The 21,087-nt window shown below is 45.3% G+C and overlaps 1 protein-coding gene across 1 annotated transcript in view; it reads right to left on the reverse strand.

Annotated features, from left to right (window-relative positions):
* LOC135823645 (uncharacterized) overlaps positions 1-21,087 on the reverse strand; it is a 119,078-nt gene that overhangs the window by 58,218 nt on the left and 39,773 nt on the right. The window contains exons 54-76 of the mRNA XM_065336493.1: positions 20,545-20,610; positions 19,981-20,111; positions 18,625-18,816; positions 17,927-18,067; positions 16,320-16,382; positions 15,236-15,367; positions 14,490-14,612; positions 14,153-14,249; positions 12,731-12,802; positions 11,754-11,825; positions 11,480-11,551; positions 10,450-10,518; positions 9,049-9,120; positions 8,057-8,125; positions 7,115-7,189; positions 5,916-5,984; positions 5,686-5,757; positions 4,625-4,690; positions 4,258-4,376; positions 3,029-3,283; positions 2,193-2,276; positions 1,389-1,517; positions 598-729 (exon numbers count right to left, since the gene is read on the reverse strand). Coding sequence (XP_065192565.1) covers positions 598-729; positions 1,389-1,517; positions 2,193-2,276; positions 3,029-3,283; positions 4,258-4,376; positions 4,625-4,690; positions 5,686-5,757; positions 5,916-5,984; positions 7,115-7,189; positions 8,057-8,125; positions 9,049-9,120; positions 10,450-10,518; positions 11,480-11,551; positions 11,754-11,825; positions 12,731-12,802; positions 14,153-14,249; positions 14,490-14,612; positions 15,236-15,367; positions 16,320-16,382; positions 17,927-18,067; positions 18,625-18,816; positions 19,981-20,111; positions 20,545-20,610 — 2,372 coding nt within the window. The remainder of the gene's footprint in view (positions 1-597; positions 730-1,388; positions 1,518-2,192; positions 2,277-3,028; positions 3,284-4,257; positions 4,377-4,624; positions 4,691-5,685; positions 5,758-5,915; positions 5,985-7,114; positions 7,190-8,056; positions 8,126-9,048; positions 9,121-10,449; positions 10,519-11,479; positions 11,552-11,753; positions 11,826-12,730; positions 12,803-14,152; positions 14,250-14,489; positions 14,613-15,235; positions 15,368-16,319; positions 16,383-17,926; positions 18,068-18,624; positions 18,817-19,980; positions 20,112-20,544; positions 20,611-21,087) is intronic.

Raw genomic sequence — 21,087 nt, forward strand, 5'->3', positions numbered from 1 at the left:
GTAGGAGATAATTATTAGGTATTTGGGCTGGCATCGCCTTTTCCGGTGTTCTGGACAAAAACGAGTGAAGGTTCAAGTCTGGTGCCATCATTAGGACTTGAACTCCTGTCGTAACGAGTCGCTATTTTTATAGCAACACTTTGGCCGCCAAGCTTGAAGAAACAAGTGATCTCTAACATTATCCTCATGGCGGATATAATGAGCTTGCAGAATACGTTTATCTACATCCAGTGCAGAAATAGTGGAAAAAGAAAGGAAAGGAAGCATTCTTTATCAATAATAGACTCGGATGGAGTCTTTATCATCATTATCAGTGATGCACGGTTTTGCTGTCTCCACCTGCGCCTTGATCCTTGAGCTTTCCTCGGGATGCAGAAAAATCTGTTTAACTGGCCCAGATGTGAAACGTAACATTCATCGATTACGCAGTGTTGAAAATGCTAATGTCATTAGCATGATCATGCACTCGAATTCTGTACCACGGGAATAGTATGCACTGTACCTTGACCATCAGCACTGGAGGGGGGGGGGGAGGGTATGCATGCATACCTTGACATTCAGCACTGGAGAAGGGGGGGGGGGGAGGTGCATGCATACCTTGACATTCAGCACTGGGGTCGCCAGTGAAGCCAGGAAGACATTCGCAGAAGAACGAGCCGACTGTATTCGAACAAACGGCGTTGTCAGCACATACTGGAAACAGGGACAGGTCGCTGCATTCGTCATTATCTGCAGCGCACAACAACCAAGTGGAATGGGCTCAGTCAGTAAGATCATTCTTCTCTCCAGGTTGACTCATATCCTGCTTCTTTATATAAATCACACAAGTGTATAGGCACATCTCTTTAGGAACCTTGATGGGCTCCTCACCAAAACACTCAGACGCATAGCCCGCACTGGGCACAGGGGGCACGTGCACCCCCTAAAATTTATTTGACCTACGTTCAAAGTTTAACTCGGATGGTGAGCCAATTAAATTGTGGTGAAAAAGGACTGTATAAGATCTGGTTACGTTGGTGGACAGTTAGTCATAACTCGTAACATTTTGTCCTCCTTTTTTCACCATGACTTACGTTCAGCATGCATATAATGACCATGAATGACATGGACCAGCCATCCTACACATATGCGGCTGTGCACCCCCTAACAGGGGCGGGGGGGGGGGGGGGCAGCTACACTCCTGGTGGTAAACACTTTGACTAAATTGCATCGAGTGTCATGAAGTGCTGGATTGAATCAAACCACATACCAATGCAGCAGGATAATTATAGTGATCTATCACTGCTTTCTAAGCAGCTAAAGCACATGCACTGCAAGTACCAATAATTTTAGCCTGGACGGCAGCAGCGCTGGGTGTTTTTGTCCTTTCTACTTCACCACATGCTCACCTTCACAGTCTGTTTCATTCACGAACCGGTAACCTTGCAGACAGGTGCATTCGAACGGGGAGACGCTGTTGTTGCACAATGTGGTTTGAAGATTACATTGGTGCAGTTCGTCTATGCACTCATTCACATCTGAAATAGGGAAATGTGGTCAAATAATGTTGCAACACAGTTGCAACATTGAGTATCATCACGAACAAACCATTAATTTGTTGAACTCAGACAGCAGCAACACTATGTGTTGCAAAGTATAGTTCAGGTGGTCGGAATTTCGTAAGTGGAAATAAGTTTAGGGAGTAGGGAAAGAGTCTTGTGATCCTAGATATTAGTGACTGGTGTGGCAGTCGGAACTGATGTGTGTAATGCTAGCAATACTGAGATCGGTGCTGTAGGGAAAGCCAAGGGAAATACCAGTGCAAGCAGTGCAGCAAGGTCAGAGAACACTTTCAGGGGGGTCACTGTTGTCACTGTTGTCACTGTTGGCAGCAAAAGCAGGTGCAGAACTACAGAAGTGCGCCATGCTATAATTATAATGCAGAAAGGAAAGTTGCTAAACTTTGGCAGGGAATGCATCTCATGTAAGTGAAGGATAGAAGTTCTAAACATCAAGGTGGAATAATGGTCTCATGCCTGCATTTTCACACCAGTGCGGATCTCTTGTTCCGGCTCACGGGCTTGTCTCCCTCGAATATTTCTAGCATCTTGGCTCGGCGTACAAGAGCAAACTGATTTGACAAATTGGAAAAAGTAAAAACCCAGTGCACCACTGGTACATTACCAGGTAAACCACAGAGAATGCCATATTACCTGTGCAATATGCCCCTATGCCCGGGCCTTCAAATCCGGAAGGACAGTTTGCTTCACAGATCAAACCACCGGCGTTAGCGTTAGCTGCAGTTCACAAAGCATGACAGTGTGTGGTGCAAAGACTGCACAGGTCAATAGAGACCATGACCATCTCAAACAAGTTCTAGAGTAATGTAAAGAAGTACACCTCGTGGCACTCTGTGGCACGGAACATACTAAACAAACACCAACGCTACAGCTCAATGTGTCATGTGTGATCAGGCCTGGCTTGCGCAAAGGGGAGGAGTTATTTTCTCCAGTGCACGCTGTAGCATACACATGGACATGTGCATGGCATGATGCTACGTTCTGGGCAGTCGGTCTATCGGGCTAAGCTTGACGTCAACGGACAGCGTTGAAAGGATGAAGGGGTACTTATTTCTGGCATTTACTTATTCATTTATCACTCCCGACTTCTCCAACTCGAAGAACGATCTCTTTACTGCGGATCACTTTCCATTCCACCAACTGTTCAGGCCTAGCCCATTCCATTCCACCAACTGTTCAGGCCTAGCCCTTTCCATTCCACCAACTGTTCAGGCCTAGCCCATTCCATTCCACCAACTGTTCAGGCCTAGCCCACCATCATCACGGTGAAAAGATGTCTATTTACGGACCTTTACAGTCGGTATGCGGGCGCTTGTTCCGTACAGTATATCCAGCAGGCAAATAGTTTATATTCTGACATGCGTAAGGCCAAGAATTGGGGAAATGTAGGGTACATGTTTGGTCACATACACATTCATGGGTTTTGTGAAGGTAAACTAGATTAGAATCAGCGCTGTCTCAACTCTTACCGACATTGACAAGAATTGTATTGGATACCATCATCATGCCATCAACGGTGACAGAGCAGCTGTACGCGATTTCCTGATCAACGGCACCCACGGGGCCGATGACATAATTTGGGAGGAGTGCTTCGGGGGAACTGATTGGCACTCCTTCGGCAAACCATTGCGTTGCAGGTGCACCCAGGTGAGTGTGAGAACAAGTCAGAACAAACGACATGCCCGTAAGAGCGAAACCCACAGGTGCGGCGCTGACTCCTTCACCTGAACACACACACACACACACATTCATGCATGCATACCACGCCCAACCAAGCAGTACAATACACACACGCACACGTACAATCATATCAACGAGACCAAAGGCAATAAAAACCAGAATGTTCTTCTGAAAAGGGAAATACCAGCTCATGTGACTGTATACTCGATTGAGCGGATGGAAAGGGTAGAAAGCTGCAGAATATAATGATTGTAAATAACGATTGTAATGACCAGGACTCAAACCAGACACCTTTGCTATAGGCTTGCAATGCTCCAACCACTGAACTACTGTGTGGCTTTGTTCCTAACAAGGAACATTCTGCATTTCTATTAGACTTCAAAATTCACACTTCCTTTGAGACTTCGTGACTGGCTTATGGGATGTAGCCCTCACTGTAGCCACGCACACAAAGGATGGTGGGACGCAACCCTCACTTTACCCGCACATTACACAGGCCGGTGGGATGCAGCTATCACTGGCCGACCCACACGATTTGTTTAAAAACTAAATTAAAAGATTATCGTGTCCGTTCCCGAAGGGAACGTTAACTCCCGACGGCCGCTAACACCCGGTAAACCCTAATATAACTATAAAACCTATTATAACACAATTTGTTTGAATAATCGATATTACTCAATAGATCAGATCAGGTCACCGCTTCCAATCGTCGCCTGCCTGTTCGTTTTTACTTCTTGTTCTAGTTTATGCAGCTGTCAGCAACCTCGTAGTTCTGTGCTTTGTGTAAAATGTTTTCTCAGCCCTATCCTAGTCCTGAGTGTGGAAAGACAACGACGAAAGGCTTTGCTAGAACCAATGACCCTCTGTGGTGTGTCTAGCTTGTTAGTAGAGTAAACTGGATAGGTACGTCTCCCTTCTGCGTGGATAAGCTGTCTACATGTACATGTAGGGAGGGAATGGAACACTCTCGGGATAGTGAAGCCCTCTCCTCTCGATGTTGTAGGATGTTCAAACTTACAGGGTCTGGATCCATTGAGCGGCAATGGAGGACTGATGGTCGTTGCTCGCAGGAAATGCAGCAGTGAAAGATCGCAGCCATCAGCGCTGCTTACAAGACTGGGTGGGAGATTGATTGTTCTGCAGAAAGAAGTGATAACTCTAATGAGCAACTGGAATATAACATACTTGTAATCACAAATCTGGGATTGATAGGTTTGCATCAATGGTAACACATAGAGGCTTCTTATGATAGTACGTGTGGAGACATAGAGGCTAGCATTCTACCGTGACAATAATAGAGTATACGGCCGTGACAATAATAGAGTATACGGCACCGATGGTCATCTCAGTTGCAGACAGCAACAGATATGTGGACTTGTACATACCCTACAGTCGATGCTGGTAAGGATTGCTGTCGCAGGCGCTGGAGATTTGGTAAACCCGCCAAATCTCTACACGAGGGAAAGGAGAGAAGCGCAGATACGAGTGGAAATCACTACTCATCAAGCTGCTTTAGAATTCCTATATCACAAAATGTAAGTACCGACGATAATTCACTTGGACATTGGTTACGCATGTATACTGACTATATAATTATAGTTTGAAACTCGGATGTTGAGCCATAAATAAATGTGGAAGAGAAAAGGACATATGGATACGAGTTAAGAGTAACTCTCCATCACTGTAACATGATACTATATACTATATATGTTTCAGTACTCTGTCAGTTTTGTGCCCAGTTATTGCACTTTCTGACTGTATATAGTATCATGTTACAGTGATGGAGAGTTACTCTTAACTCGTATCCATATGTCCTTTTCTCTTCCACATATAATTATAGTTTAGACAATCTCTGTGGAGATGCGTTTTCTGACGTAGGGACATATTAGGATAGCATGAAGCCATGATTGAGAAACAGGAGATATTGCTGGGTTCAACTACGGTTTGGCAGTGAAAAGGTTTTCCGCGGCCATTGCGTCAAATGGGAATTTGTCGCCTAGTACAGAGATAACATGGATCAGGCAAATGAGCTCATTCTGCTAAGGAACTTCCACTGACATTAGACAGAGTGTGCGGCCTGTCCAACGCGCATGACTCTTTGACACTGCCACCATCTTGTTTTCATATTCTGAAAAGCATGTTGATGTCAGTATTTCTTGACAAAGGTGACAAAGAAATATCTAGAGAGTCCTACAGCAGCGGGCATTGACAAGATAAGATCCGCCACACAGTGGTCCAAGGACATAATTTTCATCTGCCATATCCATGCTACTCTTGCAAGAGTTCCCAATTAGTGGTGGGACATGGCCTAGTTTAGCGAACCAATCCACTTTCAAGCAGAATTTAAACCCCTTATTCTCTGTTTCTTAGCCATGGTCTCAGACCAACTGTCAATGACTACCTGCATTCCATCCATTATGTACTTTTATGGCAACACCATACTTACAGAGTGGATAGACTTTCAACTCGATTCAGAAAACCAATTGGTAGCTCTGTTATTCTTGACTGAATCGTAACCCTACATAATACCGCAGAACACAACAGAGCATCACAACAATTAGAACCATTGAGAATCATGCATCGGTCACACCAACCTGCACTTCAAGAGACATACAGAAGGAACAAATATTCCACATCCATGCATGATATCAGCTATGAAGCTGTCATATTACTTACGAAGACATATCCGGAGCCCCAAAGAAGAGACATTCTGGCAGTGACGCTATATCCAGGAGGATCAAAACCCTGTGGTAAGGAAAACAGGCATTGCAGCATGGAGAGATTTCATTTGGAAGGAGACAACTTAGCACAGACGACAAGAAAGCCAGCGGATAATAGAAAACAGTAGGGGTGAAAGGGGTAATCCGGGTACCCGGATACCCGTCTGTTTAGCTGCTGATCCGTTAGATAGCAAGTACCCGTTAGTCGTGTACGACGGTATGGTACGGTATTATTAGCTGGCTTGGACAGCCGCACAGCTTGATGTACAGTTCGAATGTGTTCCTGTTTGTTTGATCCTGCTTCTCATGATAATTTGGACTGTTTTGCATGTAGCGTAGTAAATTGAAATATTGCAAAGAATACGGCTTTAACCCTTCGCGTGCTGTTTACGAGTTAACTCGCACTTTATGCATGACCTGATCCACTACGTACGAGTTAACTCGCAAAACATTCGCGCGATATATCGCAGTGCATAGACCAGTGTACAAACTTTCGTAACTTCGTCAAGCATAAATGCATCGCAACAATAAATACACCGTTGGAAAGGTCTTGACCTCATCTTTCCGGGGATATAAAGTTCTTTGCGATATGATAAGAATTCATTGAGCGCGACAAGATGAACACGGAAATCACGGCCCAGAGTGAATGCGATTTTTTTGTTCATGACTTCTTTTTGTTGAGGAGCGTGCCAGGGGATTTCCCTTTGGCACGGCGCATGCGTGATGGACATCAAATGAAGCGCTTGGATCTGAGCTTTGCAGCGCAGTTTAAATTGTGAAAATCTGTTGAATTTGGGCAAGAAGCCGAACAAGAATGTGAAATTGAGTTGTTGTGCCGTTCCGAGGCACGGTGGAGTAGTTTGGAGAGGACGTGGAAGTAGCCCTGATGTGTCTATGGAGCTGGGAGCCGCCAGGATGGATTCGCTTGGTCCTGATCTTTCCAACGAGCTCAGGACGATGAAAATCCATCGCTGTGGAGTGAAATGAGAATATATTTTGTTCGGAGCTGTGAGTGCATACTCCACCAAGAGAGTCAGTGCGCTGGAAAGCCAGTGGATTGGAGAAAAGGGGCTCAGCATGCAAAGGGTTAAAAATCACAATAAACCTCGATACACTGCCCGAGGCAGTGCTGACAATACTTGAACAGAAACGTACACTTCATCCAAGTTGTCTTTCCTGCCGAATAGGTTTCCTGGAAGCTCCGTCACTGGGAGGTCAACGATGGTAACACTTTATCAACAACAATAAAATAGCAACAGCAGAACATAAAGCAGCAGCAGCAACAAAAGAGCATAACAACAGGAAGATGAACAAAATTCTGCACATTGTACACAATATCAGTCACCCAAGCAAAACGTTCATCAAAGTTCCTGGAGTATGGCACTTCACATGCTGGTTACAAATCTATGATCGTGACCAGTCGCATTCCCAGAGCCCTCACTGATTCCCACTCCGGTTGTTTCTCACCACAGCCCCACACCCCTCATCCAGCGAAACTCAAATGGATGGGTTCAGTTGAGCCTATAGGTGTTTGTGACTCGATATATTGACCTCTTTGCACTGAATACTATAGAGCTTTTTCAACTTTGTACCAACAGTCACTTTTTGTGGTCACGTGCGAGAAATTTTTGAATCGCTGGTGAACAGGCGAAGCCCAGTTCACGTTCACTTTGTACGGGAATGGATGTGTGGAGGTGAAAGAAGCAGTAGAATGGCGCTCCACTTGATGTCCGACACTCGTGTCAAGTCAGAGCAGTTGCCAGGAAGCCCTTCGGTGGCTTGGGCAAAAAAGGCTTCAGAATCGCTCCAAGCGCTGGTGGAGACGAACCTGTCACATTTGTTAGATTTTTCAATGCATTTTGAAATGTGACCTATTCACCACAATCCTGGGATGATCGCCGGGGCGGTGGCGGGAAAGGCGTCCTTGAAAAGCTATATATGAAGGTGATTGATGTAGAATCACATATCCGGAATGAATGAAGTACATGCATAGTCGTCTGCAAACATCCCCCGTATTTCCCTATCCAACATTTCTCCTATTCACAATCTCTTCACATTGTTCCACGGTAGACTGTTAGAGCCCCAACAAAGGCTTACCGTTCAAGGAATGGGTTGCCTGCGAATAGCGTCCCTGGTAGCGACGTCACATTCACATCTCTTAGTTCTCTGTAATAGAACAGAAGTACAACAGACGTAAGCATAGCTTTAAACTGTCACTAATAATAATAATGACAGTTCGCATATCACTCATTGCATGAGGTCAACGAATCTGTTGACAATTTCGAGCCAAGCAGCTCTATCAGAAGCAGATTGCACAGCATCCAGAAGCGAGAGATTAATGCATTGTAAGTCTTTCTTGACGACGTCGATCCATCTCACTACACTTGGGAATATGTATTGTTTGCCATGAGAGAGTAGCCTATCATACACCAACCCCTCTGGGTTCACTCCCGAGTCGGTCTGAACCTGGTCAAGTCTTGCTTCCTTAGCAGACAAAACTTCACATCCATTTCAGTTTAGCCCAAATGCATGATCTATTAGCCTGCTGACAGAGACACACATTATTTATTGATGTCGTCTTTTACGTGGAAGTGAATCTACGAAGCTCATTGCTCTACATAAAGAACAAACGGTCCTTTTTTTAAACCAACACTTAGGGCGCGTTCGAATTGTCACTCTTTGACTTTTCGAGGAGTTTCGTTTTTCTGAAGAGGTGGCCTTATTGGCCTCTTCAGAAAAACGAAGCTCCTCGAAACTCCTCGAAACTCCACAACCTCACCCGATGGCAGAGGTGGATTAGTTTCGAAGAGTTTGGAATAGCTACGTCACATACTACGTGGAGATGGTCGATCTGATCGGATGTCATCATCGCCATGACAATTCCACTGAAAAACTCTAAAATGATAGAAACCGTTCTAATGGGACACTTCAACTAATCTCTTTATAAAATTTGTTTGAATAGTTGATGAAGACAATTCGAACGCGCCCTTAGTGTGCGCAACAATAATCTCCAATATGATGATGATGTTATTTGCCATTGAATAGCTTAACTTGCTCCATACAACAAGACACAAGTACACCTTGCTTACATTTGTATTAGTTGAGGCATTTGCGAGAAGATGTTAGCGGGAAGACTTGGAGTTCTTACGCTGCTCATGATCCTACATGTATGTCATAACATTGGGAAAAACACCAGAACACGCATTAACATCAGCGCTGTGATCCCAGTCCAGTCCCCTCTATATTAAGATTGGGCCACCAAATCACACTGAGCACTGCCCTAATAGGACAAAACAGTTAGCTGTTTGGAGATAACATGCTTTAGCCCCATCCCTCACACAAACAAATCAACAAAGAGGCATCTTTGGATTGAGGAGTGCTGGTTTCGAAACAACTGGTTTGAAGCTCAACGTAGAGCTGCTGTTAGCTCAAGGTAGAGCTGCTGTTAGCTCAAGGTAGAGCTGCTGTTAGCTCAAGGTAGAGCTGTGGTTAGCTCAAGGTAGAGCTGCTGTTAGCTCAAAGTAGAGCTGCGGATAGCTCAAAGTAGAGGTGCGGATAGCTCAGAGTAGAGTTGCTGTTAGCTCAAAGTAGAGCTGCTGTTAGCTCAAAGTAGAGCTGCTGTTAGCTCAATGTAGAGCTGCAATGCTAAATGGATGTAATATAGCACACTGTCATGTTGCTGGCTCTCCTGGCTGGGGCAGACCTGACTACCAAGGGCTAGCTGTGCCAGCAAACGGTCCTGTAAAATACTTTTACTAAGTTTCCTTTCGGATTCAAGCCGCGCTGAGAAAGCTCGCCGTGGAGGGCTTGGCAAGTCATTGCCTTGACAGTGTCGACAGTTAGGTCAGACATGCTGAAGAAATACAGTATCGAGGTGACACTGGGCTGGCAGCAAAGCTACGAAAGGAAAAGAAACACTGCTGAAGCACGATCCGTTGTCTGGAAGAGCACAACAGGGCAAGCAAGATTTGTTTTTCTTTTCAGCAAAACGGGCTGGGTGCCATTTGTGATTACGCAGCAAAACAAAGCGCATGGCGTCAGTCTTGAATGCAGTACAAGCAATGCAGTGCTGTGTGTGCGCTAGTTCCGATTGTTGCTAACGAGTACTAGCACAGCTAGTACCCCATTACAAACAGATTGAGTGTGGTGCTGAAAACATCTTTCAAAGCTTCAGAAAGCTTTCCTTCGCTTTCTTGTTATTGGGCAACCTGCCCGTTAGAATCTGCGAAATAAATAAACAACAACAACACGCTCTGCAGCAAAATGCAAAGTTAATAACCTAAAATACCCAGTCCCCCTCTGTCCATCAAATCAATTTTTTTAAGAAGCACATGTGTAGCATGGCTACTTTATCACTGCTCTATACTAGTAGAATATAGAAGCCATCATTTATACTTGATTCCCCATTTCAGCTCAACCTCTTCTTGTGGTTGCTCTAGACATACTGAAGCCCATGAAATACTTAGTATTCAATTACACAGCACACGTACAGGGTGGTCAGGCTGGGCAGGAGTCCAAATGTGTCATTCTCCAATGGCAGTTCCAAATTTCTGAGTTCCCTGCAGTTGCCAGATCATAACATAGCATAGAAAAGTACTGCTCAAGAAACACGACGATGAATTGAGGTGAAAAACACGAAGTATTTCTCTGCTGCAGACCTAGTAATATTGAAGCTAAAATGCTGGGCCTCACACAGATACAGACACACACACACACACACGCGCACGCACACACGCACACACACGCACACGCATAAAGGCTGTAAAGTACTAGTACAGTACTGTTGTATTGGACTTTCTCCACCTGCTTCCAGCCGCGTGCCATCTCCACACTCAGACAATGAACGACGTGATAACTACATTTGAAAGACTCTATTTTTTGACAAGACGACAGAAACACAACTAGACATGACGAACTCAAGACGAAGACTGCTTTCCACACCACAGCAACACGCGCATGCACCAACACCAGGTACACACGACGTACGTGTACACAGAATAACGTCCTGCAGCACAAGGAAGTGTGCACAAGATGGTAAAGTTCTCCAATTGCTTGATTTATCATTTGCAGTTTCGAGGAAATGGGTTGCATCTGTGGTTCCCAGAAACCGAGTCCAAGAGAGCGCCAAGCTGGCCATGACAGCAGTGCTGAAACACTTCACTACATGTCAAGCTGACCATGACAGCAGTGCTGAAACACCTCACTACATGTAAAGCTGAGCATTCCCGCATCAACACAGGCATGCAATTATGCAAGCATGCTTCAAGAGAAGGTCTTGAAATCATGACCCGCAGACATTCCAACAAACCACCTGCTATTTTTCTTGCTGTGTGCCTGTTCATGCAAAACATCAACTTACTGTAATTGGCCAAGCACGCATGTAATGAACTGTTGAGTTGAAGGGTAGGTTATTTACCATTTGTCTGTGCAAGGTGGACATGTGCGAATATTTGTCAGGGGTCGGGTCTGGGAGTATTTTTTACGCACAAGGAAACGGCCTTCAGATCAATAGGAACTCACACACTCTCCAAGGCTGTCAGCTGTGAGAAACTGAACGGCTCCAGTTCCGTGATCATCAGATTGATAAACCTTCTGCAAATACATCAACAAACAGATAAGAACGCAAGCACACAATAACAAGCTAGTATCTGCAGCAGATGATTCACATGCACAGCATTCAATGCACTCTACTACTGTCACGACACATTTTGAGCACCTGAAGACTTTCCATCGTACTCCATGCATACACAATACATAGCTTACATGTGGCCGCAAGCCGATTTACACGACTTACAAGTTCACGAGTGAAGTTAACGGATCAAAGAGTGTAGCCGGCAGTGATGTCACTCCAAGAGTATCCATCGTCCTAACAGGAATACAATAAAATAGGAAGTAAGAAACAAATTTTCGAAACTGCTCTTTTGATGAATATTTCGATGGCTATGAAGTATGAGAGCCTACCCTAGCCAGCAACTGTCAGGGATTAAATCTTCCAAGTTATGGCCACCATTTGTTTTGTCCCAGCTGCTTCTAATCATGTCCGTATGTATATTCTTTTCTTGCCGTAGTTGGCTACCACCCCTGTGACTTTACGTGCCAATTGGTCATGGACCACGAGTTGAGCAAAATAAATAAATAAATGTCACCTGCAATCCAGACACGTTCTCTTTGTAACATGTCTGAGCCCATACTACATCACACATGGCTGAACCTCCATAATTTTAATATAAACTAAACGAACACATCAAAAGTGATCAGTGAGGGAAGAAGACTACAAGAAAAGTGGAAACCTCCAAAGCCATAAGGACTCAAACCCGGGATCCTGCTTGTTATGAAAAATTCTCTAAGAATTTCAGCTTTTGAACCAACCCGGTCCAAGAAGGCGCTGGCAATGTTTTCACTCCAGTGGCAGCCCACAACACGTGCCATACATAATGATGGGATCTCTGTCTCCCCCCCCCCCTCCCTGGGGGACCAACCACCGACAGTCTGGAACATGCTACCATAGGTGAAAGACAGTATGTACTTAGTATATTAAGAAAGGGTTTGCTCCCTCGTACTTAGTATATCGCTGATAGTATCTGGTTCACTTGCTAAAATAAGCCAGTTCAAGGCCATTGCGGAGGGGGTTTCCAAAGACTTTTAAGTCCTGACGGGTGGTTACTTGAAGCCCAGGAACCGGAAGATGATATACTTTATTAGAATGCAGAATTCGTCTAAGAATACGCAAACAGCAACTTAAAAAGCCAACCTTCCCACAATCATACTTACAAAGTTGTGAGTTGAGAAAGGTTTCTGAAGATGTCCGCAGGAAGGTTCACAAAGTTCAACCCAGAAATTGACCTGAAGCAGAGTAAACATAGTGGCACACACACACACACACACACACGCACACGCACACACAAGCACACACACACATACACACACACACACACACACACACACACACGCGTACACACACACACACACACGCATACAATAACTTGCATATCACATTTTTCCAACTAACAAATATCGACGGACTGCATGATCCCATCCATGAATTGCTGCAAACACTAGCAAGGTGAACCCAAGCCGAGTAGCCATAAACAATCATGAACCGACAGTAATGATAATGGCAACAACAATGATGAACAAGGCAACACCGACACCGCCAGTAGCTTCAGCAGTAACAGCAGTAACAGCAGTAGCAGCAACAGCAACAGCACCAGCAACAGCAACAGCAAAAGCAACAGCAGCAACAACAACAGCAACAGCAACAGCAACAGCAGCAACAGCAACAGCGACAGCGACAGCAGCAGCAGCAACAGCACCAGCACCAGCAACAGCAGCAGCAGCAGCAACAGCAACAGCAAAATCAGCAGCAGCAGCAACAGCAACAGCAACAGCAGCAGCAGCAACAGCAGCGGCAACAGCACCAGAAGCAGCAGCAGCAGTAACAGGAGCAGTACCAGCAACAGCAGCAGCAGCAGCAACAGCAGCAGAAACAGCAGCAGCAGCAACAGCAGCGGCAACAGCAACAGCACCAGAAGCAGCAGCAGCAGTAACAGGAGCAGCAACTGCAGCAACTGCAGTAGCAGTGACAGCAGCAGAAACAGCAGCAGCAGCAGCAACAGCAACAGCAGCGGTAACAGCGACAGCACCAGAAGCAGCAGCAGCAGCAACAAGAACAGCACCAGCAACAGCAGCAGCAGCAACAGCAGCAGAAATAGCTGCAGCAGCAACAGCAGCAGCAGCTGCAGCAGCAGAAACAGCTGCAGCAGCAGAAACAGCTGCAGCAGCAACAGCAGCAGCAGCACCAACAGCAGCAGCAGCAGTGGCAGCAGCAACAGCAGCAGCAGCTGCAGCAGCAGCAGCAGCAGCAGCAGCAACAGGAACAGTAACAGCAGCAGCAGCAACAGCAGCAGCAGCAACAGCAGCAGCAGCAGCAACAGCAGCAGCAGCAACAGCAGCAGCAGCAACAGGAACAGCAACAGCAGCAGCAGCAGCAGTAGCAACAGCAGCAGTAGCAACAGCAGCAGCAGCAACAGCAGCAACAGTAGCAGAAGCAACAGCAACAGCAGCAGCAGCAACAGGAACAACATTATTGACTGGTATTGACTTCGGGTTCATGGCTCACAACAATCCAGCTCGAGTCGGTTGCGAGTAACCAACCTTCTAAGAGCAAGCACAGCATGTCCTAATGATACTTACAGGATTGTGGTATTAGATGGAAAACTAGTTGGAATGACGGCGGGATTGACGCAACTCACACCTCCAGAATTGCACGTGCAAAACTCAGGGCAAGCAACTAGAAGAGTGTTCAAAAAAAGAAAGAAAACAATCGTCAATGCATCTCCCTAGTTCTGGTGAGCGTACAGGATCCTAGTGCCGAGCCCCTCCCCCCAAACACGCATATATAGAGCCAATGTTCATATACAAATTTTGCGGGAAATTATGTTGGACTGCGGAGTAAAATATTTTGGTTAGAAAACAACAAAATTGGAAGAAGGCATCAAGGTCAGGAACTACCAGATACGGTGGAACTTACTTGAACAGAAAGTACCATCACCGAAGAAGGATGCATTGCATGTGCAAATGAAGCTTCCAACTGTATTGTCGCATGTCGCAGCTGCGTCACAGTTGTGTGTGCCGGACGTACACTCATTTGTTTCTGATCAGAGACACAGAAATGGAATGGGAAATGCAAGTTTGTCGCTACATTGAGTTTCAATGGGCAATGCAAGTTTGGCACTACACTGAGTTTCAATGGGCAATGCAAGTTTGTCGCTACATTGAGTTTCAAGCTTACGCAATCACCAGGCTCTGAACAGAGAGAAGAGAAGTAAGCACATCCGTGGGTGGGAGCATCATAACGCTACTCCTCGTGTACAGTGCTGCTCAATGAAATCCGAACAAGGAAGTTAAGCAGCTGCTGGGTGCTGTGCAGCCCTAGAGCCGTGAACGCTGGGCTGTAAACTGGTGCAGTGCGCTACTCAGGTGAATCACGAGATCGGTTTTCATTGGGTAGCGCTGCAGTAGACGCATGTGGTGACTGGTACGGGTAAAACAAGCACGGGGAATCACAGGCTAATCATTGCAGTCAGACGCCATGTGAAGCACGGCACAAAAGACAGTGTAAGGGTGCTTGTATGGCACACAGTTGACAGTCCATACATTGAAGTGCAGGTAGAGGCGTAATTGAAAAACACCTCCGGTGCACAATCACAGAATGGTGCACAATCACACATGAAGAATAGCAAGCCCCAGACCGTTTAAAAAGTACATGCGCGGTACCTGTGCAGGCCATCCCTAGTTCGCCACCCTCAAACCCGGGTATGCACTGGCAGATGACAGATCCTGCTTCGTTCCGACATGAACCGGTTGTAGCATTGCAGCTGTGCAGCCCCATGCTACATTCATCGATATCTGTGCATGGGAGCATATTTGCGAACAGGTTTACAAGACTGCATAACTGTATTGAAGTTCATACTGTATGCACTACATACGGAGGCTGTTTCGATCACTTTTGTTTCCCTTCATCAATTCTGAAAATCTCAGACTTTCTGGAAAGCTACTTGCAAGAGCAACACAACAGTGTGGAGGAGTGCTATTGTTGTAAATGCCTTTCTCCACCTGCTCACAGTGCCATGGCATCTCCACACTTACACAATGGACGAGGAGATAACTACATTTAGAAGACTGTTTATCGACACGATGAAGAAATACAACTAGACACGACAAACTGAAGACAACGACTGCTTTTCACATCACACAAAACGCACGCATACACCAACATCACGTACACACGATGTACACAAAATACCGTACTACAACACTACTAAACTGGTGGTGTAGGCCTGGTAAGACACACAGAATGAGAATTTGAGACAAGTTCCTAGGATCCCTGGTGTTCATGTAGTATTCATCATAGAGCGTTGTTTTTGCACCTGACAGCTTAAGACCTGTGCCTGATGTCACACTGGTCTATGCATGCCTGGACTATGAGGCAACAGGGGAAGTCCCTTGACTGTCACCACCCGCGGAAGTAAAAATTTACAACAGGACGTAATATCTTGTGAGTGCCGTAACTCCACTCTTTCACCTCGAATCAAGTTCTGGCTTGTTCGAGCTCAATTCCACTCAGAGAAAGCCGACGGCCGACGTCAACTAACGTGTGTTCTGTGACTGGGGTTTTGATAGAATGCGGCTGGTGAGGGTTGACTCTCAATCAGCCATGCTAGCCAGGGGAGCCACCCAGAGTGCATGATCACTGTTTCCAGCACCTGCCGTCCGTGCAACAGTTAAGGTAATTACTTATTACTGTATAGATGTGGTTTAGAGTGTCAGATAGCAATCAAATACACCACACCATACTCACCAAAGCATTGCACAGGGTTTCCTGTGAGGCCAGTTGGACATTGAGTCAGACCAGCTGGGAGAACTGTAGCATGCAAAGAATATCAATCAAAATCGAACAGCCTGTACATTAGCGAGCAACGAATGTACCAGAGCCGTGGAAGTCGGCAAACAAAGCGATTCCTACCAATCAGTTGAAGCCTGTATTTGCTCAACTCCTTACTGCTCAACCACCATAAAGAGCTGTGTCTGCTCGCCACCATGCACATCACAAATGACAGTCAACATAGTCGGCAACCGTAGTACTTTCTGAAAGTAAATCAGATGGCCCATTTGTAATGTACCGTATTTTCCAGAGTATAGGCTGCACTGGAGTATAAGCCACACTGAAGTATAAGCCACACTGGAGTATAAGCAGCACTGGAGTATAAGCCGCACTGGAGTATAAGCTGCACTGGAGTATAAGCTGCACTCTCTTAATCTCAGGGTCGTGGGTTCGAGCCCCACGTTGGGCGCCAATGTTAGGATCAACGGATCACACACGCGACCAGCCACGGTCACAAAAGGACGCAAGTCAATAACTCAAGTCTCAAGTCGAGATTCGTTGGAAAGAGAGAGAGAGAGAATGTCCAAGTCAGAGCTTATCAAGGGCCTGGGTAGCCAGTGGCGGATCCAGGATCCGAAACAAGGGGGGGGGGCACACTACAGGCTCAATGGAACAAGTTTACTTTTACAATGACTTTTGTGATACTCGAACATGTAAATGTATGGGCACTATTGGTATAATATAACAATTAGCAATTGTACCAACCAAACGGAAAAAGACCTGTTTTATGATGTTTGTGATGTTTTATGAATTGATGTAATTATTTAGTTCAAGTTGTATAGTAAAATGATTAATTTCTAATGCTGGTATGCAAGTGTGAAATACTCGTACTATTAGTTCGGCTGACGACGCTGCGATCTGCTCCGTGGGGGGACTGGACTCTACGACATTTACAACATCCTCACGAGCGGCACATCCACTAGTAGCTGTCCTAGCTTCCTTCGCAGGTGGCAGCGAATCAAACAAGGTAAGTTGCTTCCTTCTCTTCATTTTCGAACTGCTGTAAAACAACAACGAGGTTCTGGAACGCCAAGGCAAGTGAAGTTTGCAAGGCAAGGGCAGGAAAATCTACGCATTGCCATGCGAAGTTTTGGACGGTGTACTTGCACTTGTACCGTCTTTGTTTTCGTACTACGAGTACAGTGCAGTACTAGACCAAAACCGTAGTTCTTGTGCGCACGGATCGCGGATCGCGGAATACAGATCGACGCGACGAGAGTTGACAGTTCACAAGTTCAGTACACGCGTACCGCGTATCGATCTACGGACCCGGTGAACCAGTGCATGAATGTGTACAGTGCATGCAGTACAGCGACTGGGCCTTGTCATCTACACAGGAAGTGCGCGCGAGCTCGGTTTCGATCGAGATCAGTCAAAAAAAAAAGTCGGTCGGCGCTTCTGAAGGGGGGCAATTTGATCATCGGAGTATAAGCCGTACCCCTTTTTGGGTGAATTTTGACTGTTCAATGTATGGCTTGTACTATGGAAATATGGTAATAGCATGTGAATGATAAGATCCTCACCTATAACCCTGGCACTAGAGTTGGTCACAGAAAATGGTCCATTGACTTGCCTCTTGCGGCGACGATTCTGGTTTTCCAACAATTCCTGCGTAGCTTCCTGCGTAACGTCTTCTTCTGGTCCAACTTCACACGTGTATGTAGCTATTAGGAGTCCGGGAGCATATAATGTATGTACCACAGACACATGCATAAATACACTAGCAATCAAGCATACACTTATTTGCAAACACACACACTCGAACACACACACAGACACACACACACACACCCACACACACTTACTTACACATGTCCATCGCTGAAGCTGAAGAATTTTCATCTGCTATTAGTTTTGTTTTTTGTTTCCTTGTCGGGCCTGTCTGAAAGGATTAATGAAGATGAGAACTGTGTGCTTTGGAACATGTTCAAATTCCTCAACTGGTGAATATTAGTTAAAGTTGGGCGGAGAGCCAAGGATTAATTTATAAGAAGACAAGAGGACCAAAAGATCAAAAGTAACCAAAACCAAGACCAAAAGTAACTGGTGCTGTTAGTGAATATGATAGCGTAATTTGTAGCTCTCTTTTGGTCCTCTCTTCTTCTTGTTACTTCTTATTGGCGATCAAATGTGCATGTAGCTGCAAGGGCGTCAGAAGTGTTAGCTAGATACTAAATCCAGTGAACACAAGGCTCAAGTTGTTCTGTATTGCATGACTTACCATTGTCCAAGTCCGTGACAAGCAGCAGTGGGCTACTTTGCACCAGAAGCACTCCATTCTTGAACCAGGACACCCTGAAGCTGGTGCTCATGCTAATGGTGGAGTCAACGTGGCGTCCCAAGCAGGATAAAAATACTCCAGCCGATTCAGGCGTTATGAAGGCTTCCATTGGCACAACAAATGTATCAAAATCTGAAGGACACATAAACCGGAACACAAGGGACCAACGACAATGGAAAGACTGAAAAAGAGATGCATTGCAATTACATAGTCATGGATCAATCCATGAGCATTCTTGAAAGCGCTATTGCGGTATTCAAAACTTGTTGAGCATGTCAGGGGTGCACGAGTGGCAGAAACTTCTTCTCTTTATGCAAACAAAACAAGATAACATGGGAAATGCATCACCAGACCTTTCAACACCTCACCTATCCGACCACTCTTTCCCCCGGCCTCCTCATCCAGACACCCCTGTCCATCTGTAGCTCCCAATCACTACTTCTCCGCCTTTCTTTCTCTGTCTTTATCTCTATGCACACTCTTTAAACTCGGATACTGAGCCAATAATAAATGAATTGAAGGTTCAATGTTATGGTAAAACCAAAGAGGGGCAGGCGAGTGCAGCCAAAATGTGCAGAATTATCAAAATCGTTGATAATTCCCACCCACCCAAAATGGGTGAAGTGCAAGTTTGTTGCTTCGAATCGTAGTTTGACCGCATTGTAAAGTTATTAACTGATCATGTCTTCGTCTTGTTACAATCGACATTCTTTGCTGCCGTGGGATAGAGCTTGTGCACATTTTCTCCACGACCACCTTCCCCTCATACATGTAGGTCCTGCCATAATCTTGAAACTGGAAGGTTGTTGGTTTGCGCACCGGAGATATGTTAGAGCTAGGTTCCAGGTCGTTGAATGTCTCAGTAGTCTGTCAGTTTAGTGCTAGGTTCCAGGTCGATGAATGTCTCAGTAGTCTTTCAGTTTAGTGCTAGGTTCCAGGTCGTTGAATGTCTCAGTAGTCTTTCAGTTTAGTGCTTAGTTATCGAACTTTATGACTGCTCTATAATCTTATTGCAGTATTGGAAAGTTACGCATAACACATACCCATGTGTCCTTTCATATTTTTTATATTTCACTATTTTCCTTGAATATTCTCTATTCTTTCGTTCTCTCTCACTCTCTCTCTCTTTTTCTCTCTCTCTCTCTCTCTCTCTCTCTCTCTCTCTCTCTCTCTCTCTCTCTCTCTCTCTCTCTCTCTCTCTCTCTCTCTCTCTCTCTCTATCACTCCCTATCTCACGCTCTTCCCATGTCTCCCTGTCTGTCTTTTTCCTGTTAGACACAAGAGTGAATCGCTTACCACAAGTGATTGCTGGACACGGAGGGACAAAGGTAGTAGTAAATGTCACGAGTTTGTTGATTTCCTGTAACTCTGCTCGGACACATGTGCAATCATCCAAGGGATTTCTATCGATCTGCACTGTTACAAGACTGGAGACATACCGGAAACCCAAAGGTGAAAGCAAGAAAGAATTCTTAGATTCCAAGACCAGCTTGGGGTGTTAGATCAAATCACGCCCGTGGATCCGTCTATTACAACTGACTGGAAAACAACATCAATTCGTACCTGGTAATCATATTTGCACGGACCAAGCTATGGAACTGAGTCACCACTCACCAGCTTAGTGTTCGTAACACATTGACATGCTATTTGTCAGCACGACAACGGTATCAAGTGGTGAAAGCCTAGGAAATCGGGGATCCAGTGCCACATAGTAAACCCATGCTTGCTTTAAGCACGTGTGCACAATCAGTACAAGTTGCTGATGTTGGCTGATGGTCGCCAATAAATCACACTAGCAGATGCAACGAATAATCCAGACTTCTGTGTTGTTTTTTTACAATCACAGTGCAGACTTCTTACCCTGAACTGGCGTCAGCTCGAAACGTGTTAGCACGGAACGCCCGGATATTGTTGTCGTCAAGAAACCTGAACACACACGCACATACACACACACACATACAAAAATTAGCACACCAATTTGGTTTGAGGGTACACAGTTTTCTTCTCACAGGAATCTAAGTAGCCATCAACAATCAAAAAAAGCCAATGGAAGCTCTGTGAGAGAACCTGACTGATTGGTTTGGACAGCTGTGTTATTGATGTATCCTGCAAGAAAAAGTACAGTCCACTCCACTTGTAAGGAACTCTCGTATAGTGAATTTCGTGATATAGTTTTAAACCATTGTCCACGTGCCTATTGGAACCAATTAATAATGACCCTTTGTAGTGAACAGATTTCGTTGATAATGAACCATACCTTGTACTGTTGTAGGGTTCCACGTGAACCAAGTGTACTAATACAGTCGTGGGCCTCATGATAGTTATGCAGTGTTTCTTGAAAGGTGTAGCTGCATTTCTGTCATCAATGTTGTACGGACATGCAATGTAGGCTATGGAGAATCA

The sequence above is a fragment of the Sycon ciliatum genome, chromosome 8 (genome assembly GCF_964019385.1).
Source record: "Sycon ciliatum chromosome 8, ocSycCili1.1, whole genome shotgun sequence".
Taxonomy (NCBI): domain Eukaryota; kingdom Metazoa; phylum Porifera; class Calcarea; order Leucosolenida; family Sycettidae; genus Sycon; species Sycon ciliatum.